Source organism: Urocampus carinirostris, chromosome 9, assembly GCF_059441175.1.
Source record: "Urocampus carinirostris isolate Australia breed hairy pipefish chromosome 9, RoL_Ucar_1.0, whole genome shotgun sequence".
NCBI lineage: Eukaryota > Metazoa > Chordata > Actinopteri > Syngnathiformes > Syngnathidae > Urocampus > Urocampus carinirostris.
Genome location: NC_142357.1, coordinates 7,260,734 through 7,284,147, shown reverse-complemented (window position 1 = coordinate 7,284,147; position 23,414 = coordinate 7,260,734). Strand labels below are relative to the sequence as shown.

Sequence of the window (23,414 nt, the reverse complement as noted above, 5' to 3'; positions counted from 1 at the left end):
GAGTGAGTTGTCTGTCTCTGTGTGCCCTGCGACTGGCTGGCAACCAGTTCAGGGTCTCCCCTGCCCACTGCCCAAAGACAACTGAGATGGGCTCCAGCACCCCCCCGACCCCACTGAGAATAAGCGGTGCATATAATTGATGGATGGATGGAGTATCTGCCATTTTTTCATTTTTTGAACATTACTTTTTTTTTGTCATTTAATAATTAAAATGAATGAATTTAATTTTGTTGCAATTCCTGTAAACGGTAAATTACAAGAAAATAGGAAATAGCAGAAATCTGTGGCTTTTACCTTCACATCAAAACTAACAATATATACTGTATAATCAATTAGCACTTTGAGTAGCATTACTTTGTGTAAAATGTTCTTTACAAATAAATTCTCATTTAATCCGTGACATTTTGTTTTTTTCTTTGTCCACTGAAAGGTAAAATTGGTATTAAAGCCAGGCCTCCCTTTCCAAGCTTATTATAATCAGCTGAAATGTTTTGCCTGGTATTTTGGCTATGAAAAAAATGTTTTCACCAAAATGTCGATCTCCTCTAGTCATCCATTGCTGAGCATCTCTTGCTGTGATGGCTTGTTTGGTAAAGAGCCTCTTTTGTGAGATCTGGCTTTGTTTGTTTGATGTTCCAAACAGTACACATAATCTGCAGACGCTGCACAAAACCCCTCAGCTTTTCATGAAACGTTCTATAGTCCAAAGCATTCAATTGCTTTTATAATTGAGTTTGTCTGCTGGCTTGGTGATTGCGGAATCTCTCTTTTTATATTATTATAATGAAAGGGGAAATTATTGCCAAGGTGTCTTTTTCACATACACACAAAAAGTGTTTAATGATTAATTTTATACCCCCCTTTCAATTATTTTGTCTCTGTACATATGTATTTCCGGTAACTACTCATTGGAAAATGGCATCTTTCAATAATTAATTCATGCACGTGGTTACATCCACTATCTTATAGTTGGTGATAATTAGATAAGCTTCGGTGCTTGATTCAGACTTAATTACAAAGTCAGTGGCGGGTCTGGGGAGCTTTGATAAATAGTTTATGAGAAGTAGCATGAATTATTATTGCTATCCCAAAGACGAGCCAAAGATGAACACCCACCCATGTGGTGAACTTCTATTGATTGGTAGAGAAATGTTGACCGGGAAAATTACGAGGCATCCGCAACAAGACTACTGTGTTCATAAATATTTAACTGCTTTTGACATTGAATTGCATCAGTTAATGTGATTTGCTGCATGGTGATTATTTTAATTTGGGAGTAGTCACACATCCATACACAAGAAAGAAAAGAGCATTTAGTCAACCACCAATCTTCCATGTTCTCCTATTTGAAAAGATGAGAGAGGTCTGTACTTGTCATTAAATAGATAATATAGCAGAGACAGAATGATATTAAAACCGAAGTAGAAAACCACACTGTCTGTTTTCTTTTTTAAATGCAAACCATGGAAGAAAATAAGTATTTAGTTAATAATAAAAGTCAATTTCAATACTGTGTCAAATTTTATTTTTTAGAGATTATCTGTAAATATAGAGATAAAAGTGTGGTTTACTTTAATTATAAAATGCACAGTTAGACTACGTAGCTACATGACCTTTCTTACCTACATGAATACGTCAATGTTGCCACACAAGTTTCTGTCTTTTTAAGAGAAGCGGTTCTTTCGGCTCGGGTCACTAAAAGCAGCCGTATATTTCGCCTCCCAAACGGCTTTTCACATTGTTTTTGTTGCTTTCCTCCATAAATTACTAATTATTGTGTAACATTATGCTCAAAATGACCTATAAGGAGTAAGGGGTGTGAATAAAGCAAGCAAGGAAAAATAGAGACAAATGAAATGGTAAATGGTCTACATTTATATCGCGCTTCTCAAGAAACAAAAAAAGGAAAGAAACAGGAATAAATAGCAAGAAAAAAGGAAAAGAGAGGTTAAAAAGGAAAATAAGAGGAAAAGGAAAAGACAAATGAAAAAAAGAGAAGAAAAACTAGTAAAAAGATAGGAAAAAGATAAAAGGGTGATGAATGAAGGAAAAAGGAAACTAGATAACAAAATAATGAAAAAAAATGAAAGAAAGGGGTAACAAAAAAACAAAGAAAAAAGCAGGTCTCTTTGATTGCTCTATTTTACATGCAAATATACCAGGTCAGTTTGCCAACATTGTTCTTCCACTAAAACTTTCATTAAATTGAGCAAGCTCTGCAATGTGAACCTAGCCTTATATGTTAATGTTAATGTTTACCTGACTTGTTAACCTGACTGCCCATTTTGCACATCTGGTTAGCTACTCCTCTTGCACTATCGGCACTATGGTAAAATACTATACGTAGCCATAATACAATACAACTTTTACTTATATCTGTACATTCAAGGAAACTGGGCGGGTCAGATGTATCGACATTTCGTTCTGTATACACGTGTACTAGAATGACAATAAAGTAGATCTGAATCTGAATCTGAATATACACGCACACGCCTCACTTTTTAGCAGTGACATCCACACTTCCCACACAGCTTTGCGGTGTCCTCAGCTACGTCGGCTGTATTACATCACACACGGGGCGCACTGCACAGTAGGGCACAATGTACAAACTGAAGAAAGACTTTAATGTGTGCCTTATGGTAATGAAAATATAGTGCATCTTATCCAAAGATCTAAGAAACAAGACAGTGCCTGCTATGGTTGGAATGAATTTTGAAGGCGTATTGAAGATACAAAACAACATGGTGGATGTTTTCTGAGGGTTGTTGTTTGCACAAAATTAGAAGGTGCAGCTGGTGTTGTCCATCTGTCAGCATTCACTTGTCTGTCAAATGCATTCTGGGTCTTAATTAACAATAGCTAGCATCATTTTGATGTAATAATATTTCAATCTATGTAATTAACACCCACCGAGAGGAGGGATATAGGAGAGGCGGGCGGTGTGACAATCCATTGCAGTGGCAGCACGGCACTGGGAAAATATGGTTCACCTGCTGTTTCACAATGTTGTGAAATATTGCAGTTGAAAAAAAAGAGGTTGCAATTAAAGGCTTTTTAGATGTATTATTTGTCATTTTCTGTCCTGCTACTGCTGTTTCTAATCTATGGTACTCATATAATTTTGATTGCATCAACTCAATTTGTTGGGTGATATTGGTTGCTTTTCTTGTTGACTAAACTAAATGATGTCGTCATTTAGTAATGAATAGTTATATTACAACATAATATAATGCTTTACGCCCCTTTATTCATTAATTAATTCAATTCCTTTTCTGTGTGTTTTTATTTATTTTTTGGTGTAGGATTGAAGGACAAAAGCACTAATAAGCACAGTTTAACATCACATGTACATGTACAGCACTTTCATTTAATAACGTGTGTTTCCATTACAAAGCAATAGAAATGCAGTAATCATAAGGGGGGACGATCTCTTGGTTTTTTTTAAATGCATCAAAAGATTTTACATGGAAACACTTTTTTTCCTAATTTGCACAATCATGTGACTCGGTCCAATGACAGACGGGTGACATGAGTTATGACGAGTAGTCATATTTTGATAAATATTTAATTGAACATGAATAACATAAAAAGACTTAAAAAGACAGTATGTATTAATTTCCGCCTTATAATGGTGAAAAAAAGTCCTTAAAAAACAATATAGATTTAAATGACAAGCAAAAATGCATTAACTATCATATAAACATGCATTTCAAAAAAAAAAAAAAAAGTAAGTCCAAAGAAAAGAGAAAATAAAATATGTTCACTTAGAGTCTCTGTAGTGTGTATTCTTCCTTGTACTTTTTAGCACTGGAAAACGAGAGCAACTACTAGTGGTCAAATATAACAAAGTTGCCCTTTAAAATATGCAAATGTGAAAAAAATAATGGATAAATACTTTATAAAATACATGCAAAAGAAGTGTCAGTACTGCAATAATAATTATTGTAAAAGATCAGGGGAAAAAAATTAGGTCTGCAACTATTACAGGTTTGTCGTAGTGGCCGTCGTCTTTTTCGACGTTTTAATCTTGAAGGCCAGCCATACTTTTCCATGATTGTGCTTTGTTCAGATGGTTAACCCCACACAATTTTAACGAGAGCATATGAGACGGGAAGAAAATACTCTCTTCATTGGAAAAACCTACAAGTCCAATTTTTTCCTTCACAAAAAAAATGCATCTTCTGTAATCCTTCATTTTTTGTGGTTAATAGTGACCACAACCTATCCTGCGATATAGAACATTTGCAAACTAATAGCAGGTTTTCATCCAATGAACACACTCCATTCAATTTTGACCTAAATATAAAACCTGTTAGAAAACATTGAGTGTGTTGGGTTCAAGTAAAATAATGCCTTCATATTTCTGTTTGAACAAGGGTCAGTTATAAGAACTTTTGATGTCAAAAACTATCACCAGAAAAGCCATTTTACTGTTTTGTCTTTTGGGACTCACTTCAAATACGCAAATACACATTAGTTAGGACAATCCGAGTGTACCTCTTAGGCTTGGCCACACTGACTCTTAAATAGTAAAACATTGATTCATTGTGACATTCATTACATTTCGTGCCAATCCCAGGTCCAAACACAACAAACAATTCATTGCCTGTATACATCTTTCATTGGTTGTTAAAGCTTTTGTAAAACTCAAGGGTGCGTGGAAGTCAGATTGATGAAAGCTTAATATATCCTGCTTTTATTATTATCTCATTTAGATGAAGCTCCTTTGTGACTATGTTTGCAAAATGCAAGAGCTCAAAGTACAAAGGCAGCATTTGGGTTGACGTCACTTCTCCTACTGTGTTTACAGCTCGCTCAGTATTCACCACACGTGCGCCACATTTTCATTTTACTATATGTTGTAACAGGCCAAACTGTTATTGGGTTGTAAAATATATAATCTATAACATATTTTATAATTACCGTAGCCATTCTCCCTTCATTAAATTTTTCCTCATCCATATTTTTACTGTGTTTGCCCAGTAATCTCCCGTGACTCACTCAGTGCAAATAGCTGTAATCAACACTGATGCTTTGCTAAAAGCCCTCTCTGTGGCATTCATCAGATTAGATTGTCTTGCAGTGCTACAGGGGATGTAATAATGCACTTTTTTGACAGTGTATTTGCAGGAAAAAAAAAGAAAATGTTTTAATTGCAAGTGATTGGCTGGTATTGCTCAACTGAAGCGAACCCTCATCATGTCCTTTTGTCTCGGCGCCATCACTGCTTGCGTTGCACCTCATTTTTGAAGCTACCTCTCTCTTTCGCTTCCCTGCCTCGAATCTGAGCTGGGTAACCAAGGTCGGTTTGATGCAGCCAAGTCTTCCTTTCTTTGATGATAGAATCCAGTTCAATGCATTTGCCAAATTTCCATCTCCCTGCCGAGTTGAGATATATCTCAATTATTCCTGCTGCCAGCCTCTAAACATCAGTATCGGGGCTGCCAGGTCCACTGTAGGAGACTTGAGGAAGCTTTTTGATGTTTAGGCTGCAAATTTCCTTCCCGTAGCTTAATTAAACATGACAGGATTTCCAACGTTTGGTGAATACGTTCAGGTAAATTGGCCTAAGATGGGACCGGCCTGGCTAATGTTACCTACTATATAACTGTTCTCTTTTTCCCCTATTTTAATTCAACACACATAAAACATAATAGATAACTACAGTTACCCGATAATTATCTGACTGATAGTCATCAGACCGATAGGATGTCTCAGTTATCGGCACAACAGAGAAAAATACTTGATATTTAGTCACTTGGAGCCATGCTATAATATTTAGTCAGCCAGCACTACTTTTTTGAAACATTCTAAGAATTTTAGTTTCCTCATTATAATGTATTTAGATTATGTATTAAACTAATAGGACAACTTGGTTGTGTCACCTCTCCACCTCTCTTTAATGTGTATTAGGTGCCAGCAAGCTTGCCCATCACCAGTAACTTGGTATAGGATTTACTTAAGGGCTTTTGTAATTACCGTTTTCATCCAGGTAAAAGGCTCACTAGTGTAGCATGTGCAACCCTATTTTTTTCATGTAAAATTTTGTTTCACCTTTTCTCAGCTAAAACCAAGCATTGTAAGTGACAAACGTTGTTGAATCTGTCCGGCCATGATTAAAATCATTTGTTGAAAACGTAAACTATGAACACAATACCAACATAACAGTTACAAATTATCCATTTAATGTTCTTCAAAGTCCAAGGATTTTTTTCCCCTCATGGTGCTTTTTTGCGTTTTCATCTTTCAGGACAACTTTCTGTTTTCTTTAAATCTATCTCTGGTACTGTTAACATAAAAAGTGTTATAATGAGATAAAATATAATGCCCGTTCTTACATCATATATATCGCTGGTGTTCTAGAAGTTGGGATTTGGCACCTTCACCACCTCGCCCCTTAAGTCAGCAGTATTTTTAACTGATCAATCGTTCCACACATACAGTAAAATACTAACCCCTTGTGTATACCGGCACCCAAACTTTGAGTTACTTTTTAGGTTTTTTGAAAAAATGCACATACACGAATAAATACATATAGGGACTTCAAGCTTTATTGAGTACAGTGATTTTATATTGTTCATAGATTAACAACAATCTGTATTAAGTGTAGCGTATCAATTTTTTTCCAAAGTCATCCTTGCCATTACTCTGCTTCAAGTGTGCTTCACGGACAAGCCTACTTAGCAGTACTTGTTCAAGGTTTTTTTTCCACTCTATGCATCAACATTTGTACCGTATATCTATTGTAATTCAAGTTTTGGGGCACTTGTTTAATGTTTACTGACATGTTTTCACATAATGAACACCCATATTCATAATCATCTGTACTTCATTCAGTATATACAGTCTGTGTCTGTATTTTTGTGCTCATATCAATATTGTGTTATTACCGTCACTAGTTTTATTGTCGACACATAAAGTAAATATTGACCAATTGATTGATTGATTTATTGATAAAGTCAAGCTTTAGTGTCCAACACTACTTTTGTAGACATGTTTATCAAAGCTTAATATACATAGAACATGCAGCTAAAAATTAAAATGATCGGTTATTGGTACGGAAATAGCAATGGCACGTCCCAAAAATAAACTTTTACTTAGAAGAAATCTGTACAAATGTTATCATTTGTGCTATTATGTAGTTGTGTTTCGTCCGCAGCTGAACTATTAATAATATTTTGCTATTAAGATATCAGGGGCATTCGACAATATTAGATACGAAAACACATTTTACTTGATAATGATCAGCCAACCAGGTTTTTACCTTACCCAGGTTTCATATTCATGACTATGGAGAAGAGAAGTGCTAGTGTTAGCTTTGCTAGCCTATTATTGCTAGCTGTTTATTGCTAACTCCTAACATTCTAGATGCTAATTGCTACCAGGCAATGCTAGCGCCATTCCCGGCTACACTAGCTTCTCATATTAGTAAACACGTCAATGACACTAGCTGATAATTGCTTTCTACTAATTACTATATCCTAATTGATAAAGCTGGCATTATTGTAATTTGCTAATGCGGATAATATCAATATATATCGCTAGCTTTTTTTAAGGGGGAAGTCAGAATCTATGCCCATGACCCAAATGATTGGGAGCAGAAGTCAAACGAGTGTAGAAAAATCCAATGTATCATTTATTAAATTGTCCATAATCAACAATTCTAAATAATCTAAAATATCGCTCAGGTCTATTTTAGACATTTAGTTACAGACACTGAAATATTGATCAAGCAATATGATTTCGTCAAGTCGATGTACCATAGAAGATCCATTATAAGACATAAAAAGGAATGTATTGAATGCCATCCCTGCAAGGAAAAGAAATATTCAGAAACATAGAGATACTGGTACATAGTGCTGCATTCCTTTTCATGTCCTTGTGCAGGATTTATGAGCTCAAAGATCAGGGACAGTTTTCGGAAAAAGTGCTACGGATAGGAAGGTGGCGAAAATGAAAAGATATGTGATGTGAACAGGCTTAGGCTGCACACTATAGTTGGAGATGTTCTTCTTACATGACGCCAGGCGACAGGAGGATGATTGGCAAAGTTGCTGAGAATGAAATGACAGAAAATAAGTAAAACCTTGATATTACCCAACAGTCAGAGGCTACTGATTTGATACACTTGTGAAAAACAGAAAAACAAAAGACGATGGTGTGTTGCAAAGATGCGCGCAAAGGCAGATTGGGTTAGGGCAGTTCAGTGAGTTGAGGAAAAGGCCAGAATGCAGGTGTGAGGCTGTGTGGGTGGTTTAATCTGTCCATGACAGACAGAAGATGAAGTGGCTGATGGTGAGGGCTATGCAGCTCACCTCCAGGCCTCTAGAGGAAACGGGCTGACCCTGGCCACATATGTCCGCCTTCTCTCTCCACCTTGCACAATTTATTACTGTTTGTGTGGGTTAGAGGTGGGGGGATCGATTCAAATATTGATATTATCGATACTCAGAAAGTACTTGGATCGGATCAATGTTATCGCCCAGGGATGAATAGTTCACCCCCTACACCGGTTTCCTTCTGTATGTAGCAAGCAAAGTGATTATTTCTTTCACCTAGTACCCTTACCCCGTTTATGCCTGTTTGCGTGACTGGCAGGCACATTTTCCTTACCTTTCCCTACCTGGCCTGTTGCTGCATCTTGCCTGCCAGGGTAAAGAGAGGGCCAAATCTGTGTGGGCATCATTATCACCAGCTAAATATGACAGAGGAAAACCGGAAGCGCTGTTTCAAGAATTCCAGTCCGCCCAAAGTGATTGACTTCAGATAGTTGAAGTATTTTGTAAAATCAAAAGTTTTTTTTTTTTTTTTTTTTTGTGCATTTGTTGTTGGAAAAAAGGTATAAATAGTAATCACAATTAGCGGACCCGACTTCTTAAGAGCTACTGCTTTACATGAAGGAATAGTTACTTTAATTATATCTACAAATTACTTTTGGTTAAAATTATAAGTTACATCAGGACGCTTGAAGGACAGCCATCACCCTGATTTAAATATCATTGGTCTTTTTTTTTAATATACTTTTAAGGGAGGGTGTTTATTACTTGACTTCTAGATGTTGTTGTATGGTGTAGTGCAACCAAAAAGGAGTACTAAAATACACAAGTGAGAAAATAAACTTCAGGTGATCAAAAGTGAACAAAATGCATTGTTTTACTCCTCTTTTTTCACAAGCTTTTTTTAAGCTTTTGGGTACCAAGTCTTTCTTTCTGTATCTTATAATTTTATAATATGCCATATTTTCTAGACTATAAGTCGCAGTTTTTTTCCAAGTTTGGCCGGTGATGTGATTTATACTTGGGTGAGACTTATATGCGAAATTATTAACACATTATTATATCGTTTTTTGTTTTTTTTACCGGCACGCAAAAGGGTGGAAACATATGTTGGCCTACAGTGGGATGGGCGCCACCAGGCTGTACTTGCCCAAGACACAAGTGGTTCCCCCTACAATTCTAGTGGTTAAGGAATCCAACCAACCAGTGAAACAACTGTATATCAATTGACATGTTATTTTCACACTAAAGTGCAGCAGGGCGCTCTAGGGGCGTAAAAGAGGAAAGTCGGCGCATCGTCAACCTATCGGTAGTAGTGTACTGGTAAAAGTGACACAGAGGATGTATATTTGATTTGATTTAGTGATTTGGAGTAAAGATGATAGTTTGGTGATCATCCTCTTTATGCTAGAGTAAAATGAATAACTCTTAATATATTTTGTCGTTACTGACGAATGTGCTAAGATATGCACGTTTGTGTAACGTTAGTGCACAGTGTTCTTTATTTTCTTTTTACTTTCATATTGTACACCAAGTGTAACGTATACATGTTTTTTTTCCTTACTGTCTGCAAAGTACGGTATTTAAAATCACTGTATCGCACACCTAATTATGTTATTGATTATACCTTTAATTCTAATATGCAGTGTTTCTGTGAAGTCCGCTGAGACGTCTGTGTGATAAAGAGCGATAGATAAACACTTGGAATGACTCAATAATAAACCAAATGCATTTTTAAGAAGCTCATCAGAATGTTGCGTGCAATTGCGACGGTCATGGGAAATTTCAAAAATGGCTGATTGTTGCGGATGTGAAATGTGAAAGTTGTCACGGTGAATGAGAGGTGAGCGCCGAGGTTGGGAATATTGCTGAGGAGTTGAGTCGGAGGGCCCATTTTGTGTATGAAGATGAGATGGGGGTGAAGGCGAGAAGGCAAAAGCGGGGAGGTCGCTCCTCATCCATTACGGATGATTCATTGCCCGCCCTGACCTTTAATACCTTGACCTACCTCGCTCTAGTTTCCTTCTGCAGCGTCCGACTGCAAGGAGAGTTCAAGTGTACGCTAGTCGTAGCCAAGCACGCACACAGGTGAGTTTGTGTCGGTGTTGTGAGGCCAAACGTGGGTGGACATTTATCATGTAAATTTGCAGGCATCAAATGTCAAAAGTTCACTGAAGCACCCCGCTCGCATCTAATGTGACAAATAAGCTCTTCCTGCAGTTGTATTGTTCTAATCCCTTTAGTGGTCTGTGGGATGGAAATATAATTACATTTCTGCAGTGCAGCGCGTTTGATAAGTCAGTAGCTGAGCTAAATGTCTAACCAAATTGAACGTCAAAAGAAAACCGGTCGTCTCTCCATTCGCTCCCGCCCACTCGCTCACCTCTTTTCCTTTTAGGATTTGGTCTCTTATCCCCATTCCCTCGTCCTTTGGTCTTTGAAACTAATTTGTCCTCGCTTTCTCACCCACCAGGTATTGCCGTGGATAAAAGGGGTGTTGTCTACTTTGTTGATGGCACCACCATTCAGAAGATTAATGAAAGGGGTTTGCTGTCGACCGTCATTGGCTCCAACGGACTGATGTCAACGCAACCACTGAGCTGCGATGCGCGGATGGACATTAGCCAGGTAAGCTAAATCTTGTTTGCTGTGTGTGTATGTGTTCCATCTGAAATTAAGTCAATCAATGCCAATGTATAGATATGTTTCAGACGCATTGTCCTTCCTTGAGTGCCAAAATGTAAAAATGTGATTTTCTTGTTTTATTAAAAAAAGATAAAGAGAGAAGAATTATTATAAAGGTTTTGTAACTACTCACGGATAAATATCAAGCCTCTGGGAATTAATTCAATATGATAAATAACCATGAGACGGCATTAGTTACTTTGATCAAGGAAGCCCAACTCCCTAGTGTTGCTTCCTGTATCCGCCAAATAGGTTTGTGTGGGCGGACCTATATGGCAAGTAGGCGTAGTGTAACAGTGTGGTGAGAGTTGCGAGATATGGACAAATAGTAAATGAACGAATAATGATAGGCAGTTATCTAATTAACTGACTTATTCTTTTTTTTTTAAATGATTGATTTCCATCGTCATCGTCTGTTCAGCTAGGGTTGATGATCTGTGCACGTCCACAGGAACACGGTTCCTCAAGGAAACACGATCGAAAGTTCATGCATCCGCCATGCGTAGTCCATGCATCAGTTCAGTGATCTTGCAATAAAATGTTATTTTGCCAGCAAAATGCCTTTGAGTTTATGGAAAGCATTGTTTAGATATTGGAGGTGTCACAAAATAAAAAAAAAAGAAAAGAAAAAACACCGTCTGAAAATTTTTGCTTGAAATGCATCCTTTCACTAAAGCTTTTTTTCTCAGAAGTATTCTTGGAAACGAGTCGTTCAAGAAACTTTCCAATGTTTAACGGTTGTTTTTTAAACAATGGCAAACGATAGATAAGGAAATGAAAGATGAGGTTTCAAGATTGTTTCTGCTATCTATGCCTGTCCAGCCATAAAACAATATGTCTTCAAAAAGGAGTCCAAATGTCAAAAATTGCACTATTAAAATTGCACTATTACATGCCATAAGTGTCTAAAGACCCCAAATAAACACAGTACCTCTTACTGTCAGGGTTGGGCACGTTTCTTTAAAAAAAGTAATCAGTTATAGTTACTCACTAATTCTCCCAAAAAGTAATTGAGTTAGTAACTGAATTACTCTATGGTAAAAATAACTAGTTACCAGGGAAAGTAACTATTTGTGTTACTTTAAAAAGAAGCCGTTGTATGTCAAATAATTTTAAATTTTCTGAAAAGTATTTCAGTCATTTGAATAGAGAAAATCAGACAGCTAGTTTTTGTTTTAGAACCTTGTAATGTTGATTGTACCTTACCAGCAACAGATTTATACTACACCTGAAGTACAAAAAATATGGGTGGGTTTACTAAATTATGCGGGGGTAAAAGAAACAAAAACAAAACTACAATAAGGATTGGAAAAAAGAGAGTGTAACGGTAACGGCAGAAAAAAATCATCAGTTAGATTATCCTGTTAGTGAAAAGAATAACGCTGTTACGTAAATGTGTTGTTTATACTCCCAACGCTGCTTGCTGTAATCTCAATTTCATGCGCCTTATAGCCTGGTGCACCTTTTGCGTTAAAAATTTGATAAGACTATTTTTTGGGCCTTATATTCCTGCGGCCTTTTTGTGAGGAAAATGATAAATACTAATATATATATACTATACTATAATAAACTATACTATGATAAACTCTTACATATCTTACCATAATTTATCAATGAAGTCTTTGCACATTCACTTTTAAATAAAACATTGTTGTTGCTCCTTTTTTGTGCATAGTTCAATTGGAATGACACATTTCCAAAAACCTCCACAAATGACTTTGCATGTTGTAGGTTTTGGCGTGTTGTAGGTCTTGGCGTGTTGTAGGTCTGAGTGTGTGTGCGTGACAGTATCTAGTGAGGACCAAAGTCAACTAATTTGATCAGCCAGCCTTCAGATCACACTGCTGACTTGTGTCAGGCCTATTAGAGCTGCGGATAAATTATAGATGAAGTGCGATGTCTGCACAAACACACAGTGAGTTGCAAGTGCTTGCGTGTATGTGTGTGTTTGTGCGAGTCTTCAGGCCAGGTGAGTCTCCAGAGGCGCAACGGCATGTCTTTAAAGAGGCCAGTTCAATCCTCCTGTTAGGCATCAACCTCCGCGGCGCATCTGACTGTCATCATTCTCCATCTGTGTTTGCTCTTGTAAACTGCGCTGACCTCCAACTGGCAGCAATATTGATCAAAACTTCTGGAGCTGTTTGACTTGACAAACACCATCACGCTAATTTATGCCAAATAAACAGCAGATTGTTGGCACGGGTTTGGGCAAAGTCAAACTGACTTTTGAATCGAAACACTTTATGTTTGTTGAAATATAGTGTCAAAATTCAGTGGGAGTGGATTTTGTTTTAAAACAAGCGCGGTTGTTGCCACTGACAGGCAGTCAGGGTAGGTAGGTGGCTCACCTTTTGTCATAGAAAATAAAATTATAAATATATTAAATGGTTTTATTAACTGTTCACGTTTGTTCTCTTTTAACCTTAAACATTTTGGATTTTCACATTATATATTTGATTATATGACGATGTTAAGCATCTGCAGATGCAGAATGAGGTAGGCAATTCTCTTGCCTCGTAGCAGAGGGCGATAGTGAGTTCAAAGATTCTGATTAAGTCCACACCTTTGCCCTGAACAATATAATATTATTACCAAGGTATGATTTTTTTTTTCTTGTTCCATGAAAACTTTAAATAATGGAGGATTAGCTATCTATTGATAATTTTATTCAAAAGGAGGAGCAGATTGACTTGATCTACTTATTTCCCTATGGTACAGTTAAAATATTGCTTTCTTGCTTTGCCACTAAAATGATAAATAATATTTAGCCCAGTTTATTTGTAAATCTGACTGTGCCTCACCAGACACCAACCTCACCACACATCACTGGTCGTTGCATACTTATTTAAAGATGCATTTAAAACAATGATAAACATTTCTTCTCAGTCGTCTTTGCAATATGTGTGTGGTATGTTGTATTTTTTTTCAAGACATCACTATTTTCAGTTGGCCGTGTATAGAAAGTGTTTAACATGAACCAATTTTTAGTCAATTTCAGGATAGCTAGAAACCATCCAATTAACCAGTGGTAAATACACTGTGCTACGTTGCAATTTTCTTCCCAGCATATTATGTTTAGTGTTCTTCAAAGAGCCTAACAATTTTCATTCACACAAAGCTTCATCCACCAATCGGGTTTTATTTATTCAGCTATGTTCACCCTACAACTGACTTTTTTTTCTTCTTTGGGCCATGTGAGCAGTACAAACGTAATTTGATCAGACACAAATTGGTCATAGATCAAAAATGACTGCAGTATACTTCGATCGCTGTCATCTGATTGAAAAGTTATCTTAAGCCACAAGTTTAAAAAATATGTTTTACAGCGCATATTGATGACCCACACATTGGACAGTATGCTAGGAAACCACAGACTGTGTGAAGCAAATGGGAAATTAAAAAAAAAAAATCAAACTATAACTCATAATGAGCACACTAAGTATTAATTCCAATTCAAACAGACAATTTTCTAACGGTGGTTTAGACAAACAACACCAGTTTTGATACTCAAATCAAAATGAACCAGGGTATTGGTTGATTTAAACAACACAACCCATATTTTAGGGTTGTTTTCTTCTATGTATTGTTTAATTAATTGTGGTTTACTTTGTATTTTAAAAAAAAGTTCCAATTTGGGAATCCTTAAAAAATAAAATGATAATAATTATGGGCTCTAATAAAAAAAAGAAATATTTCGTAATGGTTTATACAGGAAACATTTAGATCAATTTGTTTTTAAACAATTTTAAGTAAAGCAAAGTGATATGATATATGCCCTTTTGAAAGCATTACATTTTGATAATATGCACTGAAAATTCAAAATGCTACAAGGCTAGTTCAGAATTGTTTGTATATGAAATTTGATAAATGTCTTGATAAATAGAATAAATACATGACTAAAAAACTACTACAAACAAATGTAGCCATCTTATTTAATACATTTTTATTTTTACCATTTTTATTTGGCAGGCTCGAAGTACTTACTTAGAACTCTGTTTTTAAGAAACAAGTTCTTGAATTAAACGTTCACAATAAGAATAAAATGTCTTGATCTAGTTGTGTATCTCCGTTTGACAGCAATCACAATCTTTGCATGCAGCTTTTTAGTGGCATTTACCTGCCACTAGTGAAAAGTTCAGTATCATATACGAGGATCTAGTGTGTCGTCTTTTGTCTTGACACAGGATGATCCCGCTTGATTAATTTATCTGCCCATTAAACTGGGATTTCAAACTAAAACCATTCCCTCCCATTTGACAGAGCCTATAATTGGACATGTCTGTGGCAATTTAACATGATCCATTTATTTACCCATCCCACTCCACAGTCATCAATCAGCTCTCTCTTCTGACAAATCTCTTCAGACAAAGCACTCGGTTTGTGTTTTAGCATGCGTTTGCATGCAAAGTGGCAGGCTCCGGCGTGGCTTCGTCTATCTTTGACACCCCGTGGGGTTAGAGCTACTTCAGATGGTGGCGACCATAGTTATTGGTTGACATTTGGCTTACCGCATTTGTGTATGTTGAATAAACGTGTGCAATGCTCTCTGCCTGACGCTGACCTTTGCATGGGAAGGAAGGGCCAGACGGCCAAATGCTATGTTATTAAGCGGATAGTATTCCTATCAGCTCTAAGTGACACTTGAGGGTCACCACTACTGCCAATTTTGGTGTATTCATGGATATACAAGCATTGAGGTTTTATGTTTTGTTTGTGCTTGGGCAGGTGCGTCTGGAGTGGCCAACTGACTTGGCTATCAACCCTCTGGACAACTCGCTCTACATTCTGGACAACAACATTGTGTTACAGGTACAAACACATTCATTGATACAATACAATATGTTTACCAACCTTTTTTCAGCCTTTATTTGATTTGTTTCATTAAATCTTGCAGTTCAATCTTAAACAGTTTCATCAAATAAAATATCTTAAAGGTAGAGTGCATATTTTGAGGTGTCCTAAACTAGTTGAAAGGTAAATATTTTCTCTAGTAAGCAGGGTGGGTGGGTAGTGAGTGCGCAGCCCCACGGTGCAAAAGACCAGTGCTCAATGCCAGTAAACACAGCTACCGCTGTGCTGAGTTTTCCATGCTCTTCCTGTGCCTGTGTGTGTCCTCTGGGCACATTTCGGTTTTCTCCCACATTTTAAGAATATGCTTGTCAGGTTAGTTGGATGTCCTGAATTGTCCTTAGGTGTAAATGAGCGTATGAATGGTTGTATGACTTAAGCGCCCTGCAACTGGCTTGTATTTGTTAGTTTACTATTCAAATAGTGAAAGTAAGAGTCCAGTCCAAATGCCAAACAAACATTTTTATATACTGTACTACCTTTTGTGTTTTATCAAACCCCTACCCCAAAAAACTGCCTAGAGAGGGATGGGCACCACGAGGCTTTACTTCCCCAAGACATGATTAAGGTATCTCTGAATCATAAACTACCTCGTGAGCAGATCATGAGTACATAAATAAATAATTATTTTCTGCCACCTACTGATATCTATGAATGTTTTAGTTACTCGACTGATCACTGGGAAAAAAACGAAGGTAATGAACAATGGCATGCTTTTTTGCAACGATACATCGGGCAATTTCCTGGGGAACGCTGAACAAGATCTCATGGCAAGATCTAGTGTGCCCCGGGACACTGGTTGAAAAACACCAATGTAGAAGACAACATTTGTACGGTATGCCTCATTCCTCTAAATCCATGACCTTTCTGTGAGGTTCAGAATTCTGCAAAAAAAGCAACAACAAAAAGCAAACAACAAAAACAGTACTTTGTTGTCACTATCTGGATTCTGAAAAGGGTACAACTAAAGTCAAATTAAATCAAATCCCGCTCCCCGCTGAAGAAGGGAGGCTGTAAGGCTGTCGCTGCAGGTGCTTTTGTTTGTCACTCACTTTGATATACAAACATGTCAGCCAAAAGTAGATTGCCTCTCACGTAAAAGCATAAATTCTGTCAGACGAGATGATCTGATAAATATCACGCAACAATGCCAACGTAGAATGTCAACAAGATTGGAACTCAAGTAGCAATGTCCCCAAAATCCTATGTGTTTTTAAGAGCACGTACTTTGGTCTTATATGACACAAGCATGATTCACATTGTAATAATGTAAAATGAAGTAATATAATCATGTTATCCCTCCGGTCAGGCCAATTTTAGACTTCGACTGCATGATGAAGTATGATTCCTGCAAGCAGAAATACCAAAGTCTTGTAATTTCAGCTATAAAGAAATGCCTTTCTTTAAATATGTAAATACAGATAAATATATACAAACAATGTATTTGTAACCGATAAAATTTGGTACTCAAGAAATAGATTTACAGTCATTTACAAATAGTAAATTGAACTTAGTATTCTTTTATTAATCGGGAGGATAATTGTGTTTGATTATTTTAATTACAAAGTTATCCAATTTCTAGACAGGTTATTTGCATAACTGTTGACAAGGCTACCCGTGTTGGGCAACTAATATCCATTGGTATAAGTTACTGTATGTTCAGTTATGTATATATTTGGGTGATATAAACTCATAAAATGGCTATTGTAGCCGAGATGGTAGGGCGCCCGCTCCGAGACTGGGAGGTCGCTGGTTCAAGCCTCGGCCGAGTCATACCTAAGACTTACAACATTGGCACTCATTGCCTCCCTGCTTGGCGCTCAGCATTAAGGGTTGGAATTGGGGGGTTTGGTCACCTAATGACTCCCAACAAAGCAGTTGGGTCTAAAATGGCGGCGCCCTGTTTGGCTGCGGCTGCATCGGCTCGCTACAGTTTAACTGTACGGGTCAGGTGTATCGACATTTCGCTCTCTGTGCATGGTTACAAAGAATGACAATAAAAGTAAATTCTTCTTCTTCTTCTATTTAGATCACCCATTTATGAATATTAGACATTCATATGTTTATTAATAGAACAAATGTAAGACATTGATAAGTATAAAAATAGTAGACACTTGAAATATGGAAAGAGGATATTAACTGATATAAAACATGCAAGGAAGACAGAAAGGCACCTAAACCTCAAATAGGAAATTCCAACCGGTTATAAAAGCCAAATCTTAAATAAAATTATTAAACTTGAGGGTAGTAGTTGTTAACCAATGGGTTGAATTTTTTTCCCACAGTGCATGCTGGTATTTGGCCCCTGAATAGACTCTGTGCTTTAGTTAAATTGTAAGCAGAGTACATTTTATTGTCCACAACTCAAACTATTCATACAGAGTTGTTTATTTCATTTCATTTCATTTCATTTCATTGTTTATTTCCCTTTATGGGTAAAACAGTAATCCAGTTTTAAACAAAAAAAAAGATCACTTCTGCGTCAATTTTAAACTCAGTACGTTTTTTTTTGTTATATTTGTAACATAGGCTTTTTGTCTTTAATAAATCACATTTAAAAAAACCTGGAAAAGTTCAAGATGGGACTCAATACATTGAATTTTGAATTGTATAAATTGCAGTGACCTGCTTTAATGTTTTTGTTTGGTTAGGCACAGATTTAGACAGATTTTGAAATAAATGATCCTACATTGTATTTATGGTTTTATTGACGGAGCAAAAAGGCAATAAATATACTTTAGCATTGAAAAAAACCACAATGCGTTGTCTTACTTAACTTATAAATGAAGTCTATGCGCTGCTCTTTTTTCAATGAAGGCATCAACAGATCCATCCATTATTTAAAAAATAATCGACACAACTGGGAAAGAAAAAAATGGATGGATTGACCTGCTGTCAACTTGCTAGGACTATCATTGATTATAATAATTCGACTACATAGGGCCGAGGTGTTTACAAAATCCGAATCATTGGTCTCAGTTTCACTCTCTGCAGTAAAGCATGAGAATTGTGGGCCTCCCTCTTCATCAGCAAATGCTCAACAAAGTGATACGTGAATCACAAACCGTGATGATAACATTCTAATATGATGTAAAATTCAAAGATTTTCAAAAAGAAAATATAAAAATTGGTAAATAAAGTGAAAAATGACTTTAACACTGAATAACTATATTCATTTAACGTATTTTTTATTTGTATACTTCCATGATGACAGGATTCTCTAGGAAATTTAATTTCTAACTGCTGTGATGTTTTGGTGGCCTGTTTTATTTCTAATAATAACAACCTGGTAATAAGCTAGTAAGAACATAGTAATAACAGAATTTGTTTCAGAAATGGGTATCAAACTGGTAGCTCATCGTGCCAATCTTCAACAAAGAGTAGTTCTCAGGTTTAAAAACATTGGTAACCTAGTCAAATCCAGTAAAGTCACATTTTTTGTATAGCCCTTAATCACAAAAAGCAAACATCACATTCCCTGATCTAAAACGTGCATGTGTCGTTCTCCTTCACTCCACCACCAGCCAGGCAGCTGAAAGGACAGGAAAACAAAAGTACTGTATGAGGTCAGCACTAACCATAAGCTATAGAATGTAAGTGTGTCTTGAGTCTAGAATGAAACACTTCCAATGAGGTTACAGATCTTATCTCGGGGTTAGATTATTGCACATCACTAGAGCCCAAATGTGGAACGCTCTGAGCCTGTAGATATCTTCTCGGCTTTTGGAGTCATAATTTATCCAGCATTTTCCGAGCAAAGGTTCAGAGCAGAAATATAGGGGGAAATTGAATCAGAAAGGTTGTAAGGGGCAAGTCCATGCAAATGTTTGTATGTAAGTAACAGAAGCTTAATAACTCTGTTTTAAAGGAGTACACATGGTTGTCTATGCTTTCAGGTATCAGAGACTCTTCAGGTGCGCATTGTGGCTGGCCGTCCCATCCACTGCCAGGTGCCTGGTATTGACCACCATCTAATGAGCCGAGCAGCCGTGCGGGCCACTTTGGAAGCCGCCAAAGCCATTGCGGTGTCGCACTTGGGCACACTTTACATTGCGGAGACTGACGAGAGGCGCATCAACCGCATTCAGCAGGTCACTTAATCAATTAAACAGTCCATGTATTCAAATTCACATTGCTTTGACATGCTCCAGCCAGAAGAAATCTAGCGTTTCAGTTCAATACTTTATGTTCAAACCGTTTCCTTTTATACCCACACTTCTAAAAACTAAGCCCGGGCGCCGACAAAGCTTCGGGCCGCTGGGCTCAATCAATAGTCTCACTATAACCAGAGAAAAGGCGTCATTTTTCTTTGCGAGGGAAAATATCTGAGAAAGGTAGTGTTGTGTATCACCTTTGACAGCAGGAGAATCGTAGTACTCAAAAACACTTCTTTTCAGCAGAAAAGTGTGAAAGTGGCACTGTACTAACTTAAGTAATTAATTTGATTGCTAATTTTAAAATATGCTTTAAAAATTGCAAATGTATTACTCAGCCTTTGGGTAAAACAGTGGAAAGCCGGCGGCAACTGCACTCGAGTACACAATCACACTGTGCAAGACGCTTTTCAATTAATCATGAATGCAAAACCTTGCCCCATGTTGTCTTCAAAAAGTTCTCTTTAAAAGGTTTCCAACCACAGACTGCAAAATAAATCAAACAATGAGCAAACAAAACTATTCCAATGCAACAAGCTTTTCTGTATCTGAAAAACAAAACAAACAAGGCAATTCAAATGAGTCCACAAGGCACATTAGGCTAGAGAGTTAAGGGAAAGAAATGTACGGTAGTAGAATTTGTTGAATCATTAAATTTGAAAAGTAAAATGATCTTGTTTTAAAAACAGAAGTTTTGCTCATTCTTAATATAATGTTCTTGTTTTTTTATTTAGGGATATTTTGAATAAAAGACGAAAGTATATAATTAAATTTTGCAAAATTATGTTTCTGCTTCGTCTGTTTTTTTCCCCATTTGTAGTAAGTACTTTGGAAAAATACAGTTTTTTAGAAAATGTACATAAAAGAACTTTACTAGAAAATAATGAGTGTAAATTATCAAGATAATAAAAAAAAGTGTTTTCTTTGCTAAAAAGTTTGATTATTTTTGATTTTGATTTTTTTTTTTTAAATTCTATTAAACTACATCACTATTTTTGTATTGTTTTTTGGAGTAAAAGGGCAGAAAATAATACTGAAATATGTTAGACATATCTGCCCGTGAAACATGATCTTTTATTTTAAGATATATCGATTGTAATTTTACTCTAAAGGGTAATTGTGTATTACCAAGTGCCTTGTAGTGGTAAAAAAGCAACATAAAAAACCTAATTTATTAGAACAAAATAATCTTGATTTTAATAATAAGCAAAAATACATAAACTCATATGAACACACATTTTTTCATGCTTTGCAGCACTCATTTTTTAGTTGCACTACACATTACAGGTCAAATATGACACAATATTTCTTTAAAAAAACTCAAAAGGTGTACAAATTTAAAGATAAAAATGTAATATTAACCAAATTATCTGCAATATCTTAATAAGCATTAAGTGTGTCAATATTTTAGAAACGCATCATTGTATTTTGGTAGAACCAGAAAGTAAATAGTGTTTTGCAAGATACCTAATTAAAAAAAACAAAGTATGGGCAAAAATTGAAATTTTAAAATCTTCGGTAATAAAGAGTTCATATAGGACTGTGAGGATATAAAAGACAACAATTTGTATTAACATCCGCACCAAACAGGAATTTATAACCTCCAACGAATTTAAAGACCATAATGGCGGAAAAACAGAAGCACCCACAAAAAACTCATGTTTGCAAAAAAAGAAAAGAAACAAGCTTCACATGAGCAAACAAGCGCCCCAATTCAAAGCCCTAACCTCTTTGAGAGGGATGTGGTAACGACTCGCACATAAATAATCCTCACAGAAAATGATCAAATGCATTTTATACATGAAATTCTCCCTCGAGAGTCAATAAAACCATTTTATTGATATTATTTTTTCAATTCTATGAGACAAGACGTAATGTACTCTTTCACAATAGCGCTGATGTGTAACACATTAAAAAAAGAGAATAAATTGCAGGCTTATGGGGAAATTATTTGATCTGGCAATTGCAAATGAAGTGATTGTTTCAAGACAAACGAGCTGTTCGCTGCTGATTGTGACGATGAAGTGACAAAATAAAACAGTGCATGACTGATTTGGTACATTTCATTTGAAACAGTTTACAAGCCCTCCTAACACTGAATAAATGTACCAATGAAAGTGTGATTATTTCCTGCGGACCAAATTTACAATGGAGGACAGTAATACCTCGATTATGAGGGGGGTTGCCTTCCAAAAACGTCTGTGACAGTCAAAACCTGTGAAATAGAAACCTTTATTTGTTTATTTCTTACTCAAGAACAAACACAATTTATGGGCTTAAGTATCTGTACAGACGCTGACCTACTTACGAACGACATATGTTCTGGACGTAAGTTGAATTTGTTCGTAAGTTGCATAGGTACTATATTTTGAATGGAATATATAATTAAGGTTTATATAAGTATGTTTAAGGCCTGTATAAGTAACCTGTATTGTTTTGTACTGAAAAATGAACTTTTGATAAAATTATTTGCTCTATGAAGATGAATAAAGTTAAGTTTAACTTACTTTTGTAAGTTGAGCTTCAAAAGTTAGGCGAATTTCTCCTCCGTGGTAGAAAGGGATCCAACCATTTCCTCAACTGCATCAAACTTTCTTATTCCACTTTTATTTCAAAAGAAAGAACTCGCCTCTTCTTTACACTTTACACCAACCATCTTGAATGGATGCACTAGAAACTAACAATGAAAATGTCAAAGTTTTTAGCGCACTAGAGATACAGTATAGTATGTTTACATACGAACTAGGAAGAGGAAGCCGGATTTCTACTTCGGGGTGGATGCTGGCTGAGCTCTCACAGCGCCACACGCTGGTAGCGTCCAAAAGAAGCACTACAGTACACACAATACAAAATCTGACTTACAGCAATATCCGGATATCTTTCGATATTCCCAAAAAAATGTTCGTATCTACCGTTTTTCGTAACTTGAATGTTCAAAAGTAGGGGAACGTCTGTATAACAAATAAAAGTGCTGTACTTTGTAATCATTTTTTTTTTCACAGATAACCACTGTACTGTCAAATTCTAATTTTAAAAATAACGTTGCTGTTTTAACAGAAACCACATATTTTTCCATTATCGGACAGTTTTTAAAAAGTGCCAGGGATCCACTAAAACCCCATGTGGCTCCAGAGCAAGTTTAGCGGGTCAAGAGGTTTAACTTTGTTTGCAATTGAAAGCATCTTCCTAGGTTTAGCCATTCATAATGCAGAACATAGTGCACGATGAAAATCCACAGAGTTGTGAAACCACGATAAGTAAACCGCAATACAGCAAAGGATTACCATGCAGTAAACCCTTGCTATAATGCTGTGATCACCTTTGCAGCTTCAAGGAATTTCAGTTATAATGAACGGGTATTCTTAAAAAAACAAACTTTTATCTGATAGTTGATGTTTTTTAGCTCATTATTCAAACCAATTTATTTAATTTTTCTTTTCAATTTAGTTCA

The 23,414-nt window shown here is 36.3% G+C and overlaps 1 protein-coding gene across 1 annotated transcript in view; it reads left to right on the top strand.

Annotated features, from left to right (window-relative positions):
• Positions 1–23,414, top strand: part of tenm1 (teneurin transmembrane protein 1) — a 381,706-nt gene that overhangs the window by 304,175 nt on the left and 54,117 nt on the right. Inside the window, exons 23-25 of the mRNA XM_088344425.1 lie at positions 10,750–10,904; positions 15,687–15,770; positions 19,706–19,900. Of these exons, the coding sequence (XP_088200551.1) occupies positions 10,750–10,904; positions 15,687–15,770; positions 19,706–19,900 (434 nt within the window). The remainder of the gene's footprint in view (positions 1–10,749; positions 10,905–15,686; positions 15,771–19,705; positions 19,901–23,414) is intronic.